Genomic DNA, 17,331 nt, shown 5'->3' with positions numbered 1-17,331 from the left:
GTCCGTTAGGGATGACTTCGAGAACGGGGATGACTTCGTACAATGAGTACACTCTTATGGTAAGCGTTCCACCTGCTACCGCCTTAAGTTGTTCGCTCTTCCCCGGAGGCTCGGGCACTGGCTAGTACATAGACTACCCGTTGGGCTCAAGCTCCTGGGTGGGGAGGGGGATCCAACTCAATTAGCTGTTGTTCGGCTCGCCATTTTCGCTGTAGTTCAAAGATGATTCGAGATACCGTGGAAGAAACGGCATCCCACTTATCCTCCCCCGTACACATCCTTTGAACAATGTTGTTAGAAGTGATATCTTTACTGCATCCCTCCTGCATACTCGACCTTTACTCAACGAAGCGTGGGCATTCAAAGAGCACATGCTCCGCGGTCTCACCTGCATGTCCGAATCTGTGCAGATGCCACCTAAAGCACTCATGGCCTGACAAAAATAGTGTCAAATGAAAATTCACCTTGCCATGGGACCTGCTCGTCCACTTGGACACGCTCGGTATGAGCCTGTGTGTCCATCTACCCTTGTTGGAGGATGACCAATCCCTCTGCCATTTCAACATCGACGATGTTTTGACAATCCGTCTCGCGCCTCTTGTGCCGCGTCTCGCGAAGCACTCCTCGTCCTCTGACACCACAAGTGCTATGGGCATCATACCCGCCAGCACGCATACCGCGTCCTTTGACACCGTACGGTATGCGCTGATGATCCTAAGGCCCCCATCAACCTGTGCGTACTTTCGAACCGCTCTACGTTTCGCTTGACCACTAGCGCGCTCGACCATGCAGCAGCGCCATACCGTAGTATGGAGACCGCTACTGTCGCGAGAAGTCTATGCTTACTCGATACTGTTGCCGAGCTATTTGACATTATCTTCGATAGTGCCATCATCGCCATGATTGCCCTCTTGCAAGCGTATTCCACGTGACTGCCAAAGTTCAGCGTATCATCGATCATGACTCCTAGTTGCTTTCAGTGAGCGCTTGGAGTTGATCCCGCACCCGCCTGTGGTGACCACCGCATGTTGTTCAGACTTGCGGTTGTTCACCACTACTACTTCCGTCTTGTGGTGTGCGAGTGCCAACTGACGAGACCTCATCCAGTCTTCGATTTATGCCAATTGCATGTGCCGCTGTCAGTTCTTCTTCCTCTATCGACTCGCCGTATGCCGTGAGGGTAATGTCATCGGCAAAGCCGACCAGCTTTACGCCCGGTGGAATTGTGAGCCTCAATACGCCATCGTACGCCGCGGGCCCATGATTGACCCTTGTGGTACTCCCGCGGTGATGTTGTACCTCCTTTCACCCACGTCCGTGTCATAGAGTAGCACCCTATTCTGGAAATAGCTCTCCAGTATCCGGCATAATCTATCCGGTACTCCTAGGTGTTGGATGGCGCATTCAATGGCTGCCCAACTGACGCTATTGAACGCATTCTTCACAACCAACGTGACTACCGCGCAGTAACGAATTCCTCGTGCGATGCCATATTGGAAGCCGCACGGAGTCATGGTATATCTCCAATGATTTCCAATTGGATTTACCAAATGCTCAAAAACCGATACCTGTTCTCGACATTGCGTCTAGCAGGGATTAGGAAATTGAGTTTTTGTGGATGCCCCCAAGAGGGAGTCTTATCACCGCTTTTGTGGAATCTCGTAGCAGATACGCTATTGAGGCAACTCAATAATAGCGGTTTTCCTACTTATGGTTTTGCCGACGACTACCTAACATTGTTAGTTGGTATGTGCATCAGAACCCTTTTCGACCTGATGCAAAACGCCCTTCAGGTAGTTGAGGGTTGGTGTCGCCAATATGGCCTTTCGGTTAATCCGAGTAAAACGTCTATTGTTCTTTTCACGGAAAAGCGAAACAGTAATGGCGTTCGACCTTTGCGTCTCTTTGATTCTGAAATCGATGTGACTGAACAGGTAGAGTACGTTGGAATCATTCTTGATTCCAAGCTTTCCTGGATACCTCACATTGAGTTCAGAATGAAGAAATCTTGTATGTCCTTCGGGCAATGCCGGCGTACTTTTGGTACAACTTGGGGTCTAAAACCAAAGTATAGCAAATGGATTTACACAACTGTGGTTCGGCCGATATTGGCATATGGATGTCTTGTGCGGTGGCAAAAGGGCGAAGTGAGAACGGTCCAATCAAAATTAGGCCATCTCCAAAGGATGTGCTTAATGGCGATATCTGGAGCGTTCTCTTCAACTCCTACGGCAGCGCTAGAAGTTCTCTTTGACGTTGCCCCACTACACATTCATCTCAAACAAGAAGCACTTTCTTGCACTTACCGGTTACGGGTACTTGGTCTACTAGAGGAAACTCCTGTGAACCGCACATCAACACACACCTCGTTGTTTCCACTTTTGGTGAATTGGGACAAAATTGTCCTTTCTCCAAGTGATCTTACAATTGCTTGTAATTTTCCATATAGGACATTTTCCACGAAATTCCCTTCCCGGGAAGAGTGGACATCTGGTTATCTGGAAAGAAGTATTTCAGACGGCATCGTATGTTACACTGATGGCTCCCTTCTCGAAGGTCGAGCAGGTGCTGGTGTTTATTCTCGTGAGCTAAGGCTGTATCAGTCTTACTCACTTGGTAGACACTGCACCGTTTTTCAGGCCGAAATCTTTGCTCTTATGTGCGGAGTGCATTCAACACTTTAGCAGCACGTAATGGGCAAAGTAATATACTTCTGTTCAGATAACAAGGCTGCTATTAAAGCACTTGCTTCGGTCAACTCTAGGTCGAAGATAGTTATCGCTTGTCGAACTCAAATCAAACGCTGTTCACCTTGTATGGGTACCTAGTCATTCTTCCATTGCTGGAAATGAATTGGCTGATGAGTTAGCTCGCTCTGGAGCATCACATGACTTCAGTGGCCCTGAGCCAGCTATTCCGATATCGAAGTGTTGGATAGAGCTTCAGATTCACACCTGGGCTGCTACTCAACACAGACAATATTGGAATAGTTTGGAGTCATGTCGTCAAACCAAATTGTATAGTGCTGAGCCATCTCTACGGGTGGCGAAGTATCTAACTAATCTGTCTAAGCAGAATTGTAGCATGCTGGTCAAAGCATTGACTGTCCACTGCAGACTCAGCTATCACATGGCGAATATTCAGCAAGCTGATTCATTTGCCTGTGATAGCTGTGAATCCGATTATGGAACTTCGTATCATCTGATATGTAACTGTCCAGTTTTCGTGCAACTGCGTTTCCGAGTATTCGGTAAACACTTATTAAGTGAAACTGACTTCAGAAACCTGAATCTTCAGGATATTCTGTTGTTCTTAACCCGCTGTGGTATAGAGCTATAGGCTCTCTCTCGCTTTATGCGTTATTACAGTGCCCTTGTCAGGGCATTGTTTGAGCCCATTGTGGTACGCTTGTGCGTTAGTACCCTCTTCCAGGGTATTTTTCCTATTTCCCTACCTGTCCCTATCCCCATCCAAATCCTTTTTCCTTCCTTTTCCCTCAGGTAGATGATGAAATAGGCTGTTATTTTGTCACAAATGTCCCAAATGGAGGATAACGTGCCTCTGGAGCCGGCCTTCTGATACCTGATACCTGATGATTACCTCTAAACGTTAGTACCATAGATCCTGTCCTACACACCTTCTACAGCGCTACGATGCCGAACCCACGGTCCTTCAGTATATCGGCGAGGCGAGTATGCGGGTGCTCCCGATGAAGTTCAGAGATCTGCAGTTCCACGTAGGGTCAAGTGGGGTAAAATGCCATTTTTCAAACTTTCATCGTTTTCAATGATATTTAGCCTCATTTGTTAGGCTTTCAAAGTGGTAACAGCAACTAGACAATATTTGCTCGATACTTCAGCAAAAATATTCACTAAATTATTGCCTTTTCATCGATTTTTAGCGATTTTAACCCTAAAAGGGATACCTTCATGGCCTCAGTTTCATCACCTCGCTGAGTGTGTTCCATCAAAGACGAGCTCTGAAAGGCGCCTGGGGTCCAACGGACCTCAGGTATCCCTTTTAGGGTTAAAACTGATTCGTAAAACGGAAGTGGTGCAAAAAGAAAGCGAAAGTTTTCTTTTCTCAAGTGGTTCGGTAATTCGTCATAGTTAATTTGAGTATTTTTCCTAAAACTTAGTTCGGTCTCCGAAAATAGTGGTTTAAATTTGGTTTTCGACTTCTCCCGGAGGCAAAAGCTGATTGTTTCCAACGCGTTTGAGCCTGGAATATTTCCCGCCCTGGGACAAGAGCCTCTTGCCGGATTCAACCGTGCGTCTGCAACCTTCTCTTACGGAAGTGGCGATTAAGTTGCAGCCGTTAAGAAACCATTCGGTTTGTTACACTGTGATTTGTCAGCTGCGGCTTTTCTGAAGGCCGGGCAACTTGTGTGCGATAGTCAATCCACATTATCAAATCGCAATATCGTAATTCCGAGCACATGTTTGGCCTCTTTGGGTCCTAAAATTATCTATTTTAGTAGAATAGGGTTTTTTCATCGAAAAAAAAATAATATTTTTCTAGTCTCATACAATAATCGACAACTTTAGGGCTCTTGAGGAATCATTAGCAAATTAACAAACAAATAACATGTAATTTTATTTCAATGATGACAATGATTAACTTTTTGTGCGTTTGTTCGATAACTCTATGATGAAACATCGAAACATGTTGTTCAGTTATTTCACTGCCAAATTACCAAATACCACACCAACACCAAACTTTGCTCAAATACCACAAACTATTATTGTGATGTCCTGATGACATGACATTTTGAAGCATGACATAAAAATAACAATTTTAAGTATTAGAGCACAGGTTGTTCTATGCATGGTATTTGTAAGGTATTCCCTTCTGCTCTGGAACTAATTCCCGCCTACACCGAATCACATATCTATTTTGTTAAGCCTAGAATCAAATATCGAAATATTTTTAAAAATTATTTTTTTGCTTTTCAGAGAAAAGGTTCGTCTGGCAGAATACAACACGTTGGCAGATCCGGATTGTGTATTCAGCGATAATTTTAAGGACTGCAATAATGATACCATTGATGTGCCTCCGAAATCTATCAAAATACACCCTGATTACAATCAACGTGATTCTCAGCAATACCATGATATTGGGTTGATTGAGCTCGAAAGAGAAGTAAATTATTCGGATTTCCTGCTGCCAATTTGTCTACCTTATTTGGCTTCGTCTACAAACTTCAACGATGGTAAAAGGAGAACTTTTGATGTCTGCGGTTGGGGACGTACGGATTTTTGTAAGTAAACATCCAGGGATTCCATGTTCAACAATATTAACATGTTTTTTTTTTGCAGTCGACAATTTACCCGAAATCAAGAGTCCAGTCAAGCTGAAAGCCAAACTACCATTCGTCAAACCTTCCATTTGCAACACCGCGTATAAAGATCAGAACCTACAGTTGGGACCAGGACAGCTATGCGCAGGAGGAAGGCGAAGAGAGGATTCGTGTGCAGGCGATAGTGGTTCACCGCTCATGTTCTACCAAAAGGAGTTTGGAGATTGGGTACTCATTGGTATCGTCAGCCAAGGAGCGAAAGCCTGTGGGCAGAAAGACAAACCTGGTATCTATACAAATGTGGAGTACTACCTAGATTGGATTCTAGAGAATGCTGATCTTTAAAAGGGTCCAATCATAACACTAACAGTGGTTCTCCGTAGTTCATTTATTAAAGTTCTTAAATATACGTGCATTACAGATGAGCAATAGTTTTTATCCACGACACATATTCCCCAACATTGGTGTAGATTCCTGGCATTCCAACAGTTCCACAGTGTAGTGGGCCCATGCTGACCAATCCGGACAAAATCCAAGCTCCTTTATTCACGTCGTAATACATTAATGGAGATCCACTATCTCCGGAACAAGTATCTCTGACACTGCGTCCTCCTGCACAAATCTGGCCGTCGATGAGTTGGAGTCTCTGTGGTTGATAAATCTGTGAACACTGCACGTGGTCGAAGTAAGGTAGCGATGTTTTCAATTTTATAGGACTTGGAACGTTATTTCCTTTGTCAGCGCTAAAGAAATTCGTTCGTCCCCAACCACAGACGTTGAATTTTTTCACGGTTTGTCTACTGCCCTGCTCTGGCAAGCAAATGTGGCGAATAAAGGATGTGAACTCAACTGGTTTGGCCAACTCAATTAGGCCGATGTCATGATGTTGACTTGCAGTGTTTTCATTGTAGTGTGGGTGAACGGTGATGGTTTTTGGCTTCACATCGACTACTTCATCAGTGCACTCTTGAAATTGACCCTCAATAATGCAGTCTGGATTATTCAGCAAATCATATTCACCGACACGAACGGCTGCCCTGAGAAATGAAAGTAATCTTTAATAACAGTACAAACCTAATTCTAAAACTGAGTTCGGCAAAGAATACAGTATCAGAAAAAAGTTAAACATATCTCTACAATTAAAACATATTTAATGCAGTGTGATCAATGGATAAACTTACAATTTTCCTTTCTTCCGAATAATAGAGCCCGTCAGACAGTGCGCTGCTGTTACCACAAATGTTTTACTTATCAAAGCTCCTCCGCAACCAGGAATAACTGGATCCATTGCTTGCTCGTAGATTAACACAGCCATCCAGGGAAAGTCATCAATGTTAGCAATTTCTCCACTATTAACCAGTGCAGTAAAATCTGGTGCGCCACATGGAACTTCTGGTTGTGTTCCTATTCTCTTTCTCACCGTAATGGGTTTAGTTCGCACTCTTTTGGTTATGTTTACCATGCTTATCCATGGATCAGCGTACGATCCACTTCGCGGACAGCAAATTTTCCCATCTGCCATTCCGGTGCACTGAAGTTGACGAACGAAACTCAGCCGGCTTGTGTTTCCAATGCTGTTCACATCATTGATGTCGTAGAACGCCGGGCAATCAGTAGGGTTTTTGCACACCCCTGGCTCCAACTCATTTGGAATCTTGCAGTTGGTCATGACATCCCAAATGGGAAGCGATTGTTTCGTTTCTAATACGAGGAGTGCACAAACCACTAACTGAGAGATTAAATTTCGCATCTTACCGGGTTGCCGTTCACAGTGCTACTGACAATCTACTTTGTTTGAACCCAAAGGCGAAGGCTATCTCCAGGCAGGAAGATCATAAAACGTTTCAGTTTACAAACAAATCTAAATGTAACTAAACTTAATCGAAGGAAATCCCACCGTGTTGGAAGATCGCTTCACCGTCAAAAAGACACTAATCACATTTGGCCGCCGTGCTTTTAATTTTATCCCACTCAAAGAGAAATCGTGTACTTTTCTCCATTAACTATGGACATGACGTCTCCACTTGATTGACATGCTTGACAAGTTCAGTAACTTTTTCACCTACAGTTGAACCACTCCTCCTCATGACGCTGCATCACTATCTGCATCTCCAACGACGTGGGAGAAACATAAATAACCAAACGGCTCCAGGCGGACTAACCATGTGAGTCCCACTCAAGCCCCTACTAATTCTTATTTCGTGAGTGATTTATATCGGTTCGAGCGGTCTTCCCTTTGGTCCACTGCATTGAGACAAGTGAGTAAACGTGTTTTGAACGGTGAATTTTGGAGACCACATCATCGCTGTGAATGGTTACGATTCCAGAAAGCTTTTAATGAATCCCTACAGTGGAAACTTCTGTTATACCATTGCGCCTCCAATGACGTAATTACTTTTTTACCCACTTCCGTCTTGTACTCTGGAATATTATTACAACGTTGACTATGCGTCATCAGGTAGTCACTATGCTTTGGAAATATGTAATTTAGTACACTCTATTCGCTCGTCTTTAACTAAAATGAACGTGACCATAACTATGATAATCGTTAACAGAGTCTGTTGGGCAACTGGGGCATCCCTCACAGTATAATTTGTGCCCTACCGCATTAATGCAGGATTCTGGCGTTGTGGACCTTTTTTCCCTCGTAAATCGTGGGATTGAAATATGAGCACTAGACTGGGTCAACAAAGTCGATTTTTCGGAACAAAGCTTTTTCGATTCCTTTTAGCGTCCAAAACAACTGTGCAAAATTTGGGAGCGATTGGTTGCTTCCCCGTATTCTGCATTGCGATTGAAATTTGTATGGAATTTAGTATGGGAAAACGTGCTCTTTTGCATTTTTCTCATAAATTGAAATTGTTCGTCTAAAACAATATAACTATAATGATGTTGAAGTATACACAGTTCGAAAAAAAAAACCTGTAAATTTATGACGGATCGAATGTAACAAAAGGACCCCGTCATATATGATGGAAATTTTTATATATAAAGAAAAATTGAGCTCCGAGCGAGAATTGAACTCATATCCTTGGGGTGTGAGTAGCACGCCCGAGCTCTCTCGGCTATCTCTGCTTGTTGGAGAGCAGACAGTCAAAGTTAAACTGCTTCTACCAAAATACACGCATTCTCGACATGCTCCGGCTGCTGGAGAGAGTACTGAGAGAGACAACGAGGAAACCGCCACAGCTGCGAGCAGCCGTTCGTTTAGCTGATGACGGAGATTGGCTGGCATGATTTATAGCAGATGCATGTAAATTTAAAGCGAATATGCTTTAAAATCTGTAAACAAGCCGTCTGACCAGCAGCGGGCTGCTCGACTGACGTTAAATGTTGGTGATTCACATTTTTCAGCCGCAAGTTTCAGTTGATCTTCAATTTACATGCTGTTTAACTTTCATATTTTTTTGCTGTGTAGCCTACGATATTCCGAAAAACATTGCCGAAGACGGCAAAGTGATCCGACACTTGTGAAAAAAGTTACAACGTACAGATTGCCCGGTGGTGCTTAACATTTAACATGTACAGGAATAACATCAATAATAAAACCTCAATTTTTGGCCTAAGTTACCAGGCGAATAACTTTTTTTCACAAGTGTCAGATCACTTTGCGGTCTTCGGCATATCCTAGGCTATACTTTAACCCTTTGGAGCCGGAGGGGTCATATATGACCCCAACATAGAAACGGCTGTATAAATTCACCCATTCGATAAAACAGAATACTGTCTTCGGCAAAGTTGCACATTGAGTCCTCTATTAGGGAAAAATTGGGATATTTGTATTTGGAACTTCATTGATAACCTAGAACATCCTGAACACCTTGAAATTTGGAAAAACGAAATAATTGACATACCAGTTTTTGTAAAAGCTGAACTTGAATGTGGGTTACGTTTATATGTATTCATTTAGCCTTCGTCAAGAATATCAAATGGTGTTTTATATTCTGGGATGTTCTAGGTATTCCAAACTGTCCTATAATGAAGTACTTCAAATCTACAAGAATAATTTTATGTATTTTCGCCACAAATAATAGCACTGCATAACGTACTGAGATTCGTGAAGCTCTTGATATCTACAATGTTATCTGTAGACACTATAGGGATATTTCAGGTCAGCCAAACTACCTTGGAGCTCAGGACTTCAGGTCTACACTCGTAACAGTATCCATATCTGTTAAACTGAGAAACGCTACATAATCAATCGCAGTTACTGCAGCAATCCTAAGTCTAAGAGCTTATTATAAACCTTTGGGTCATCTAGGGTCGTCCAAACTGTTCTATAATAAAGTCCTTCAAATCTACAAGAATAATGTTATGTGTTTTCACCATATATAATAGTATTGTATAATCTACTGGGGTCCGCGAAGCTCTTGAAATCTCAGATGTCATTCAGAGACACTACAGGAATATTCCAGATCAGCCAAACTACCTTGGAGCTCAGGACTTCAGGTCTACCCTCGTGACAGTATCCATATCTGTTATACTGAGAAACGCTACATAATCATCCGCAGTTACTGGACCAATCTGAAGTCTATTTTATTATTATAAACCTTTGGGACATTCAGTTTCGTCCAAACTGTTCTATAATGAAGTCCTGCAAATCTACAAGAATAACTTTATGTGTTTTCGCCATAAATAATAGCATTGCATAACCTGCTGGGATTCGCGAAGCTCTTGAAATCTGAAATGACATTTACAGATACTACAGGGCTATTCCAGGTCAGCCAATCTTCCTTGGAGTTCAGGACTTCAGGTCTACACTCGTAACTGTATCCATATCTGTTATACAGAGTAACGCTGCATAATCATCCGCAGTTACTGGAACAATCTGAAGTCTACTTTTTTATTATAAACCTTTGGGACATTCACGGTCGTCCAAACTGTTCTATAATGAAGCCCTTCAAATCTACAAGAAAGACTTTGTGTTTTCACCATAAATAATAGCATAGGATCTGCTGAGATCCATGAAGCTCTTGAAATCTGAAATGTCATTTAGAGACACTATGGGAATGTTCCAGGTCAGCCAAACTACCCATGAGTTAAGAACTTCAGGTCTACACTCGTAACATCAGCTATATCTAACGTGCTGAGTAACGTTCCATAATCAATAGCGATGACTGAACCAACCTAAAGTCTACTATATATTTTTATGATCCTTTGGGACATTGAGGGTCTTCCAAACTATCCTAAAGTTTGGTTCTTGATAGTAACAGTAGTTATTCTCACAATGAACTTTAGACTGTAATCTGTAATGATAGTTTTGAGATATTCCAGATCAACGTCACTACTCCGGAGACCATAGCTCGGTGATTCCCAAAGTGGGCGAAATCGCCCCCTAGGGGGCGAAAATCAGGCCGAAGGGGGCGAAAATGTGAAAAACCAAAATAGGGGGGCGAAAATACTAAAAAAGGGGGCGATTTTTTGAATAGGGGGCTGTTCATAAACCACGTAGACCAAATTTTGGCCATCACAGACCCCCCCCCCTCGTAGACTTTTGTCCATGCAAAAATTTTGAAATTTGTGTGGAGCGTAGACTTTGGCCAGACCCCCCCTCCCCCCTAAAAGTCCACGTGGTTTATGAACGGCCCCTAATTGAAAAACTCAAAAGTATTGAAATACTAGTCCAGAATGTCAACTGAATCATTAAAAATTCCTTAACATTTCAAATTTTGTTGTTTTTAGGATTATTAAAAAATGTCTGTTTTGATCGACTACATTTTACAGATTTTTTTTATGTTTATGAGGACTTTTCGTCAAAATTCCAAGAAAAAAACAGAAATAAGACTGCTATATGAATTTCCTAAATAATTCCTAGGAATTATGGAGATCTAACATTATACATGTTAAGAAACTATGAAGAAACTTTTATAAGAGATTATGAGAAGAACCGTTTTTTACTTGATGTGAAAGTTTTGTTTTTAATTCATGGGCGTTTTTTTAATGGAATTTTCAATCAAAATCATGATATTTCAGACAAACTTCAGAACACGTTTTGGATGGGAGCTATCACACATTGTTTAAAAATTTCAAACTTATTCTTCTTCTTCTTGGCGTAACGTCCTCACTGGGACAAATCCTGCTTCTCAGCTTAGTGTTCAATGAGCACTTCCACAGTTTTTAACTGAGAGCTTCCTCTGCCAATGACCATTTTGCATGTGTAATCGTGTGGCAGGCACGAAGATACTCTATGCCCAAGGAAGTCAAGGAAATTTCCTTTACGAAAAGATCCTGGACCGACCGGGAATCGAACCCGTTACCCTCAGCATGGTCATGCTGAATACCCGTGCGTTTACCGCCTCGGCTATATGGGCCCTTATTACTAGTAGCTATTTAGATTTTTTCCACGAATTCAACGTTGATTTCCCTCAAAACCGAGTAATGACTGTTGCATATTTACTTATTTGACAATAGAAGTTTCTTCAATTTATACACAGATACCATCAGGGTACCAGATTCCGCTCATCTAAGGCCAGTTTCGCAGAAAAACATCATCTGTTGAATGACTGTTAAGCCAATTTGTAATGTTTTTCCATTTTAGGTTAGTTCAATCTAAGTACAATCAAATAAAAATCAAGACTTGTGTAAAACTTGTCATAAAAGTATGATTTTATTACATTTGGTGTGAGACCAAAGTGGTTCTAATTCCGCTCACGAACAAATTTATGTCATCTTTTAAATAGACTTTTGCGGAAAAGTGCATTATTTTTCCAACTCTATGTTTTTACACTCCTGTTCCGTATGAGTGTATAATAGGGGTTAAACATACTGTGTACTAAAATCGGCCGATTTTACGATTTTGACGTATTTTTTTGCGTGAGCGGTTATTGGAACACATGAAATTACCTACAGTTTTTTTAGGCCCAATAGCCGTTCAAAAAATTTCATTGTTTTGTTTTTAAAATTTATGTTATCCGTTAAATATTGCATAAAATAGCTTTGCTCTCGTCTAATTTATATTGTCCAAGAATATCAGCACCGAAAAGAGTGTATTTATGCGTGTAAACTGGATTTTTGCAACAGTGAGCGGCTATTGGGTCATGAGCGGCTACTGGTACACTGACGGTATATCCCTGATTTGTTCTTTCTGTATAAAACATACATTTGAAATTTTATTTCAACATATCCCACCAGTAGGAGAACCCTTTACAAAAACACTAGTAAAATATCTGGTGTAAGATAACGAGTTTTCGTAAATGTTTACAGTCCGTTCTGTTTGCTCGTTTTTGTTCAAGAATATGTATAGCACAAACATGATTTCAAAATGTATTGTTATACATGCAATAATGCGTTTTTTTTTTTAATAAGAGAGATACTAGTTTAGATACATTAAATATCAGTTTCGCAACAGTAGTGTCAAATAGTGGGTTTTTGAGGGCTTCAGCTAAACAAAGTTTCAGCCTTTTTTCATAAAAAAAAATAAATCTCATTTAGGGGGGCGAAAAAGTTTTTCTGAAGCTCCAAGGGGGCGATACCTCCTAAAAGTTTGGGAAACACTGCCATAGCTTCATGTCTACACTTGTGATAATAGCTTTTGCCACTACGTTAAGGTGTTACATAATCCACTGTACTTACCAGAGCAGTTAGAGGAACAATACGCGTTATTATATATTTTTGGGATATTATGGGCTCCTTACTGTTATGAAGCTTAGTTGATGAAAACAACAACTGTAACTTTCAGAAGACTTGTTGGACATGATAGATTACAAATCATAGCTTTTAATGTAAGAAGTTACCGTTACACTCGTAAACTTTAGGATTTAAACTCAAGAACAGTTCGGATGACCTAGGATATCCCGACTGATGTGATATTGCCTATTTACCTTTCAGAAGACTTGTTGGACATGGTAGATTACACATCGCAGCTTTGTATAATGAAATCAGTTACCGTTACACCCATAGACTTTAAGATCTAGACTCAAGAACAGTTTGGATGATCTAGGATATCCCGAATGATCTGTTACTGTCTATTGAATTTTCAGGGCACGATATAGTGTTATCGCCATTCGGGGCACTGACGAAATTCTTACTAAACACGGTTGTTGCTCAACCGGGCCTAGGGCCTGGCCCCAACACCAGCGCGGTCTGATGAAAACTTCCTCTACAATAAAGCCCAGTATCCCTTAATAATTGTTTTCTTTATATGCTGGAAAATCGTTCAAAGTGGGATTGAATTGTGAGCTTGTCAAAGTGGTCCCACATCATCCACCTCTTGTCATCGCCGTGGAGAATAAACTCGCTCGTGACTTCATAAGGTTTCCCGCAGTCGCGTACGATTTTTCCAAAGCTGATCATCGAAGCATTGCGAATGTACTGGCCACTATCGATTGGGGTAACTCTCTTGATTCCAACGACATCGAACGTGCTGCGCTGACTTTCTCACATGTCTTGTCATACATCATTGACAGGCACGTTCCGAAAAGAGTACTTAATACTACCTCTCGACCCCGTGGCAAACTAGTGAATTAGAGAAGCTGAAATCTGTCAAGAGAGCAGCCTTGAGGAAGTTCACCAAGTATCGGACGCCTTCACTGCGAAGCATTTATTTGAGGATCAACTACGAGTATCAACGAGCTATCCGTCACTGTTTTTTGCAGGATATTCCGTTTATCACTTTCCTCTGGTGTTTTTCCTTCCTAGGCCCGCGGTTATCCTTTGCGAACGATCTGAAAATCTGCAAATCAAATCAATCGCCGACTGTATGTATCTGCAGCATCAACTTGATAATTTCACCAACTAGTGTTCTGCGAACAGGATGATAGTTAATCCAGCCAAGTGTTCCATGATAACGTTTTCAAGGAAAAAACAACCGATCGCCTTCATCTACACTCTACAGTCTACTCGATACAGAAATTGAACGTGTTAGTCACATCAAGGACCAGGGCGTCGTCCTCGATTCGCAGTTAAATTTCAAGCAATATGTTTCGTATACTATCAACAAAGCATCGACAGCTTCAGGATTTATCTTCAGAGTCGAAAAGAATTTCTCCGATATCCACTGTTTGAAATCGCTCGAGTATTGTTCCGCCGTTTGGAGCACAGCATACAATAATGGAGCAGAATGAATTGAATCTGCCAACGCCGTTTTCTTCGCTTTGCGCTTCGCAAATTACCTTGGAGAGATCCATTTCGGCTCCCAAACTACGAAAGCCGATGTCAACTGATAGACCTTGCACTACTTCGCACCAGAAGGGACACCAACAGAGCTCTATTTATCGCAGATGTGCTGCAGGGACGAGTCGATTGCTCAACCATTCTGGAGCAAATCAATTTGAATGTTCGGCCTAGAACGCTACGGAACAGTATTAGGCGCCGTCCACAAATTACATAACGCTCTAGGGGGAGGTGGGGGGGGGGAGTACGGCCGAGCGTTACGACCCATACAAAAATATTAGGATTTTCATACAAAAAAGGGTTACGGAGGGGGGAGGAGGGTCGAAAAATGTAGATTTTAGCGTTACGTAATAAATGGATGTTGCCTTATGCTGCGACTGCCTCTATTTCGTACCAATTATGCAACGAGTGTTTAAGGACATAGTTGCTGGAGTACAAAAATGGCAGCGAACATGGCACCCTGATTTTCCAGATTTTCCCACTCTCTTTCCTTCCTCTCTTACCCTACATCTTCACTTTGCTCCGGAGAGCGATAAAAAAAATCAATATTTGAATCAACTTACCTGAATACAGCAGTAAGATTTTGCTACTAGATGCGTAGGTATTCCTAATCTTCACTTTTAACTACACTTTGGATCCGAATTCCACTTCTAAACTCTAAATGGTGCTAAAATATATTTGATCAAAAAGTGTTTCTTCTTCATGCCGCATGATAGTGTTCTTTCCACTTCTATTAGCCGATTCTTCCGATTGCTTTAAAATCAACTTTTACACGCCGCACCACTGTGAGAAACCATACCGACACTGATAATAATTTAAATTTTCACTCGCGACACTTTTTATTACAATATTACTCGGATTTTATTAGATTCGTGCTTTTAAAACCACTTGAAGTTGCAATTTTGCTGAGAAGAGATTGTTTACCCTACGCTCACTGGTTGGTAGTGATGTCAACTTCATCGACGGGCTTAAAATTTGCAATTTATTTAAGCATCTGCTTGTGTCATTAATTCCACGAATTAGGAATACAAAAATGAGCTCACATCTAGGCTCACATATTCTATATTATCGTGAATTGCTTTTCAATGTTGAAAAAAAAACTCAAAAATCAATTTAACACCACAACTGGATATGAGGTACTAGGTATCGGAATTGCTTTACGAAGAAAGATGTTCACAGCTGGCAACTATTTCTTCCAGTGAGAGAAAAGAGAAGAGAGGAGAGGGTTGTCACAAAAGTAAATAAAACGGCGCACTGTGCGATGCAAATTGTGTGGTCGGACAAAATTGAAATCAAATTACAAGTCTCACAATTTGTTTGCGCAAAAAAATTCAATTGCGTTCGATAAACTTACGATTTTTATAATATATGTATATGTATCCAATTTGAAGCCTGTATAAATAATATTATCTTTCATACGGCTGGATTTCAAAGTTGATTATTTATTTGTTTAGCCATGGTACGCTGCTTTGTGCGCCGTATAGTGGGTGGTTTGAGCGGGTGATTTTGGGGGTGATTCGAGCGGGTGGCAAATTTTCTTTTCCGTACTCCAGCAACCTTCACCTTAACAAAGTCGCAGCCTTATTTGACTTCCACTTAACACGAGATGCGCTTTCGCAGGAGATTTTCCTCGTTCTTCGGTGGACGGACCAATTAGCTTCGGACTACAAACGGATTTAGTTTCAAGTGTTATTTCTTGACTATTTAATTTGTAACTTTTTTTGTTATCGATAAGTGTTCGTATTTTTTTGCCGAAGACACCATACCGCTAAAATGAAAGATGACCAAAATGACTTATAGGACTTTTATGCGAATAACGTAATAAAAATATGCTACCGTTCAGAATATCAACCTTGTTCATAGAAATATTTTCTCTGAAGACACCAAGTGTAGATCTCGACATATCGACGAGCTAAGTAAAGGTTTTTTCCGTGTATTTTCAAACCTGCCCCAGTGTGCGGCGTACTGGAATGTATCCAACACGGAAAAATATTAAAACCCAAAGAATAAGTTCTAAAAACTCAAATTTGGCTAAACTGCTTATAGTTTTAACTCAAAGTTGGGTTGTTTTCTCCCTCGCCCCACCGCAATGTTGTCGAAAACAAAGAAAGAAGCACCGACGCATCCACTGCTCCTCCGTGGAAGAAGCCAAATTTGGGTTTTCTTGAGTTAACCCAAATTTGCGTCATTTGAGGCCTCCGTTGGGTGAAAATAACTTACCAGTGGGTTAATTTTTTTTGCCGCTCTCAAACGAGAACTACTCACTCACCACTTTAGCTGTTTGACGCAAATTTGAGTTATTCCACGGAAGACCGGGATTGCGTCAAAACAACTTAAATTTGGGTTGATTTGTAGTTCCGTGAAGATCGACTAGGGCCTGACTGACGGGTGGGGCAAGATGAAACAGCGGGTTAACATTATGTTTTCAGATGATGATAAACAATTTGATTGCCATAAAACATAGTTTTTGATTCAAACAATCTTTTAGCGAAGGATAAATTTCCAAATTGTATTTAAATCTATTTCAAAACTTCGCGTTTTATCTTGCCCCACCTGTTTCAATTTGCCCCGGTGTACCTTATAGAGGTTTTAAACCTAGGTTAATTCGCCTCTTGCCTGGCTGATATGGCCTTACTTCCGGTAAGCTGAGATCGCGGTAAACGCGGTATAAGTTCTTGATGCCGGAGAGGCGTAGGGCTTGAAAATGGTTTCGTGGGTCGGGGATGTAGTGCCCTCCTTCGTTGGCGGTTGGAGTCCCATCCCCACACTACACACATTTTGCTTATAACTCACAAATGCGTTATAATGACCTGGGTCATTGTTGCCTCGCCGCCACTGCGCCGAAATCTGAATTTCCCGGTTCATTATCTCAATAGCAGATAGAATTGACAGAAAAAAAAACATCATGCATGTGTCCAGAT

The 17,331-nt window shown here is 41.4% G+C and overlaps 2 protein-coding genes across 2 annotated transcripts in view; one reads left to right on the top strand and one right to left on the bottom strand.

The window, feature by feature from the left end:
- LOC109430349 (CLIP domain-containing serine protease B8-like) overlaps positions 1-5,721 on the top strand; it is a 9,285-nt gene extending 3,564 nt beyond the window's left edge. The window contains exons 3-4 of the mRNA XM_062846190.1: positions 4,956-5,260; positions 5,319-5,721. Coding sequence (XP_062702174.1) covers positions 4,956-5,260; positions 5,319-5,644 — 631 coding nt within the window. The 3' untranslated portion in view covers positions 5,645-5,721. The remainder of the gene's footprint in view (positions 1-4,955; positions 5,261-5,318) is intronic.
- Positions 5,658-7,485, bottom strand: LOC109430348 (CLIP domain-containing serine protease B8-like). Its single transcript, XM_062846189.1, has 2 exons — positions 6,481-7,485; positions 5,658-6,336 (listed from the first exon to the last, which is right to left on the bottom strand). The coding sequence occupies exons 1-2, from the start codon at positions 7,047-7,049 to the stop codon at positions 5,715-5,717; spliced, it is 1,191 nt and encodes a 396-aa protein (XP_062702173.1). The 5' UTR covers positions 7,050-7,485; the 3' UTR covers positions 5,658-5,714.
- Positions 7,486-17,331: the final 9,846 nt, after the last annotated feature.

This window comes from Aedes albopictus, chromosome 1 (assembly GCF_035046485.1).
Source record: "Aedes albopictus strain Foshan chromosome 1, AalbF5, whole genome shotgun sequence".
NCBI lineage: Eukaryota > Metazoa > Arthropoda > Insecta > Diptera > Culicidae > Aedes > Aedes albopictus.
Note: the sequence above shows the minus strand (reverse complement) of the source record. Positions and strands in the feature narration are given on the sequence as shown.

Excerpts from the sequence above, each read along its gene's own strand:
- LOC109430348 (XM_062846189.1), bottom strand. The coding sequence starts at position 7,049 with ATGCGAAATTTAATCTCTCAGTTAGTGGTTTGTGCACTCCTCGTATTA. Across the intron at positions 6,337-6,480 it reads ATTCGGAAGAAAGGAAAATT|GGCAGCCGTTCGTGTCGGTG; the intron begins GTAAGTTTATCC and ends TTCATTTCTCAG.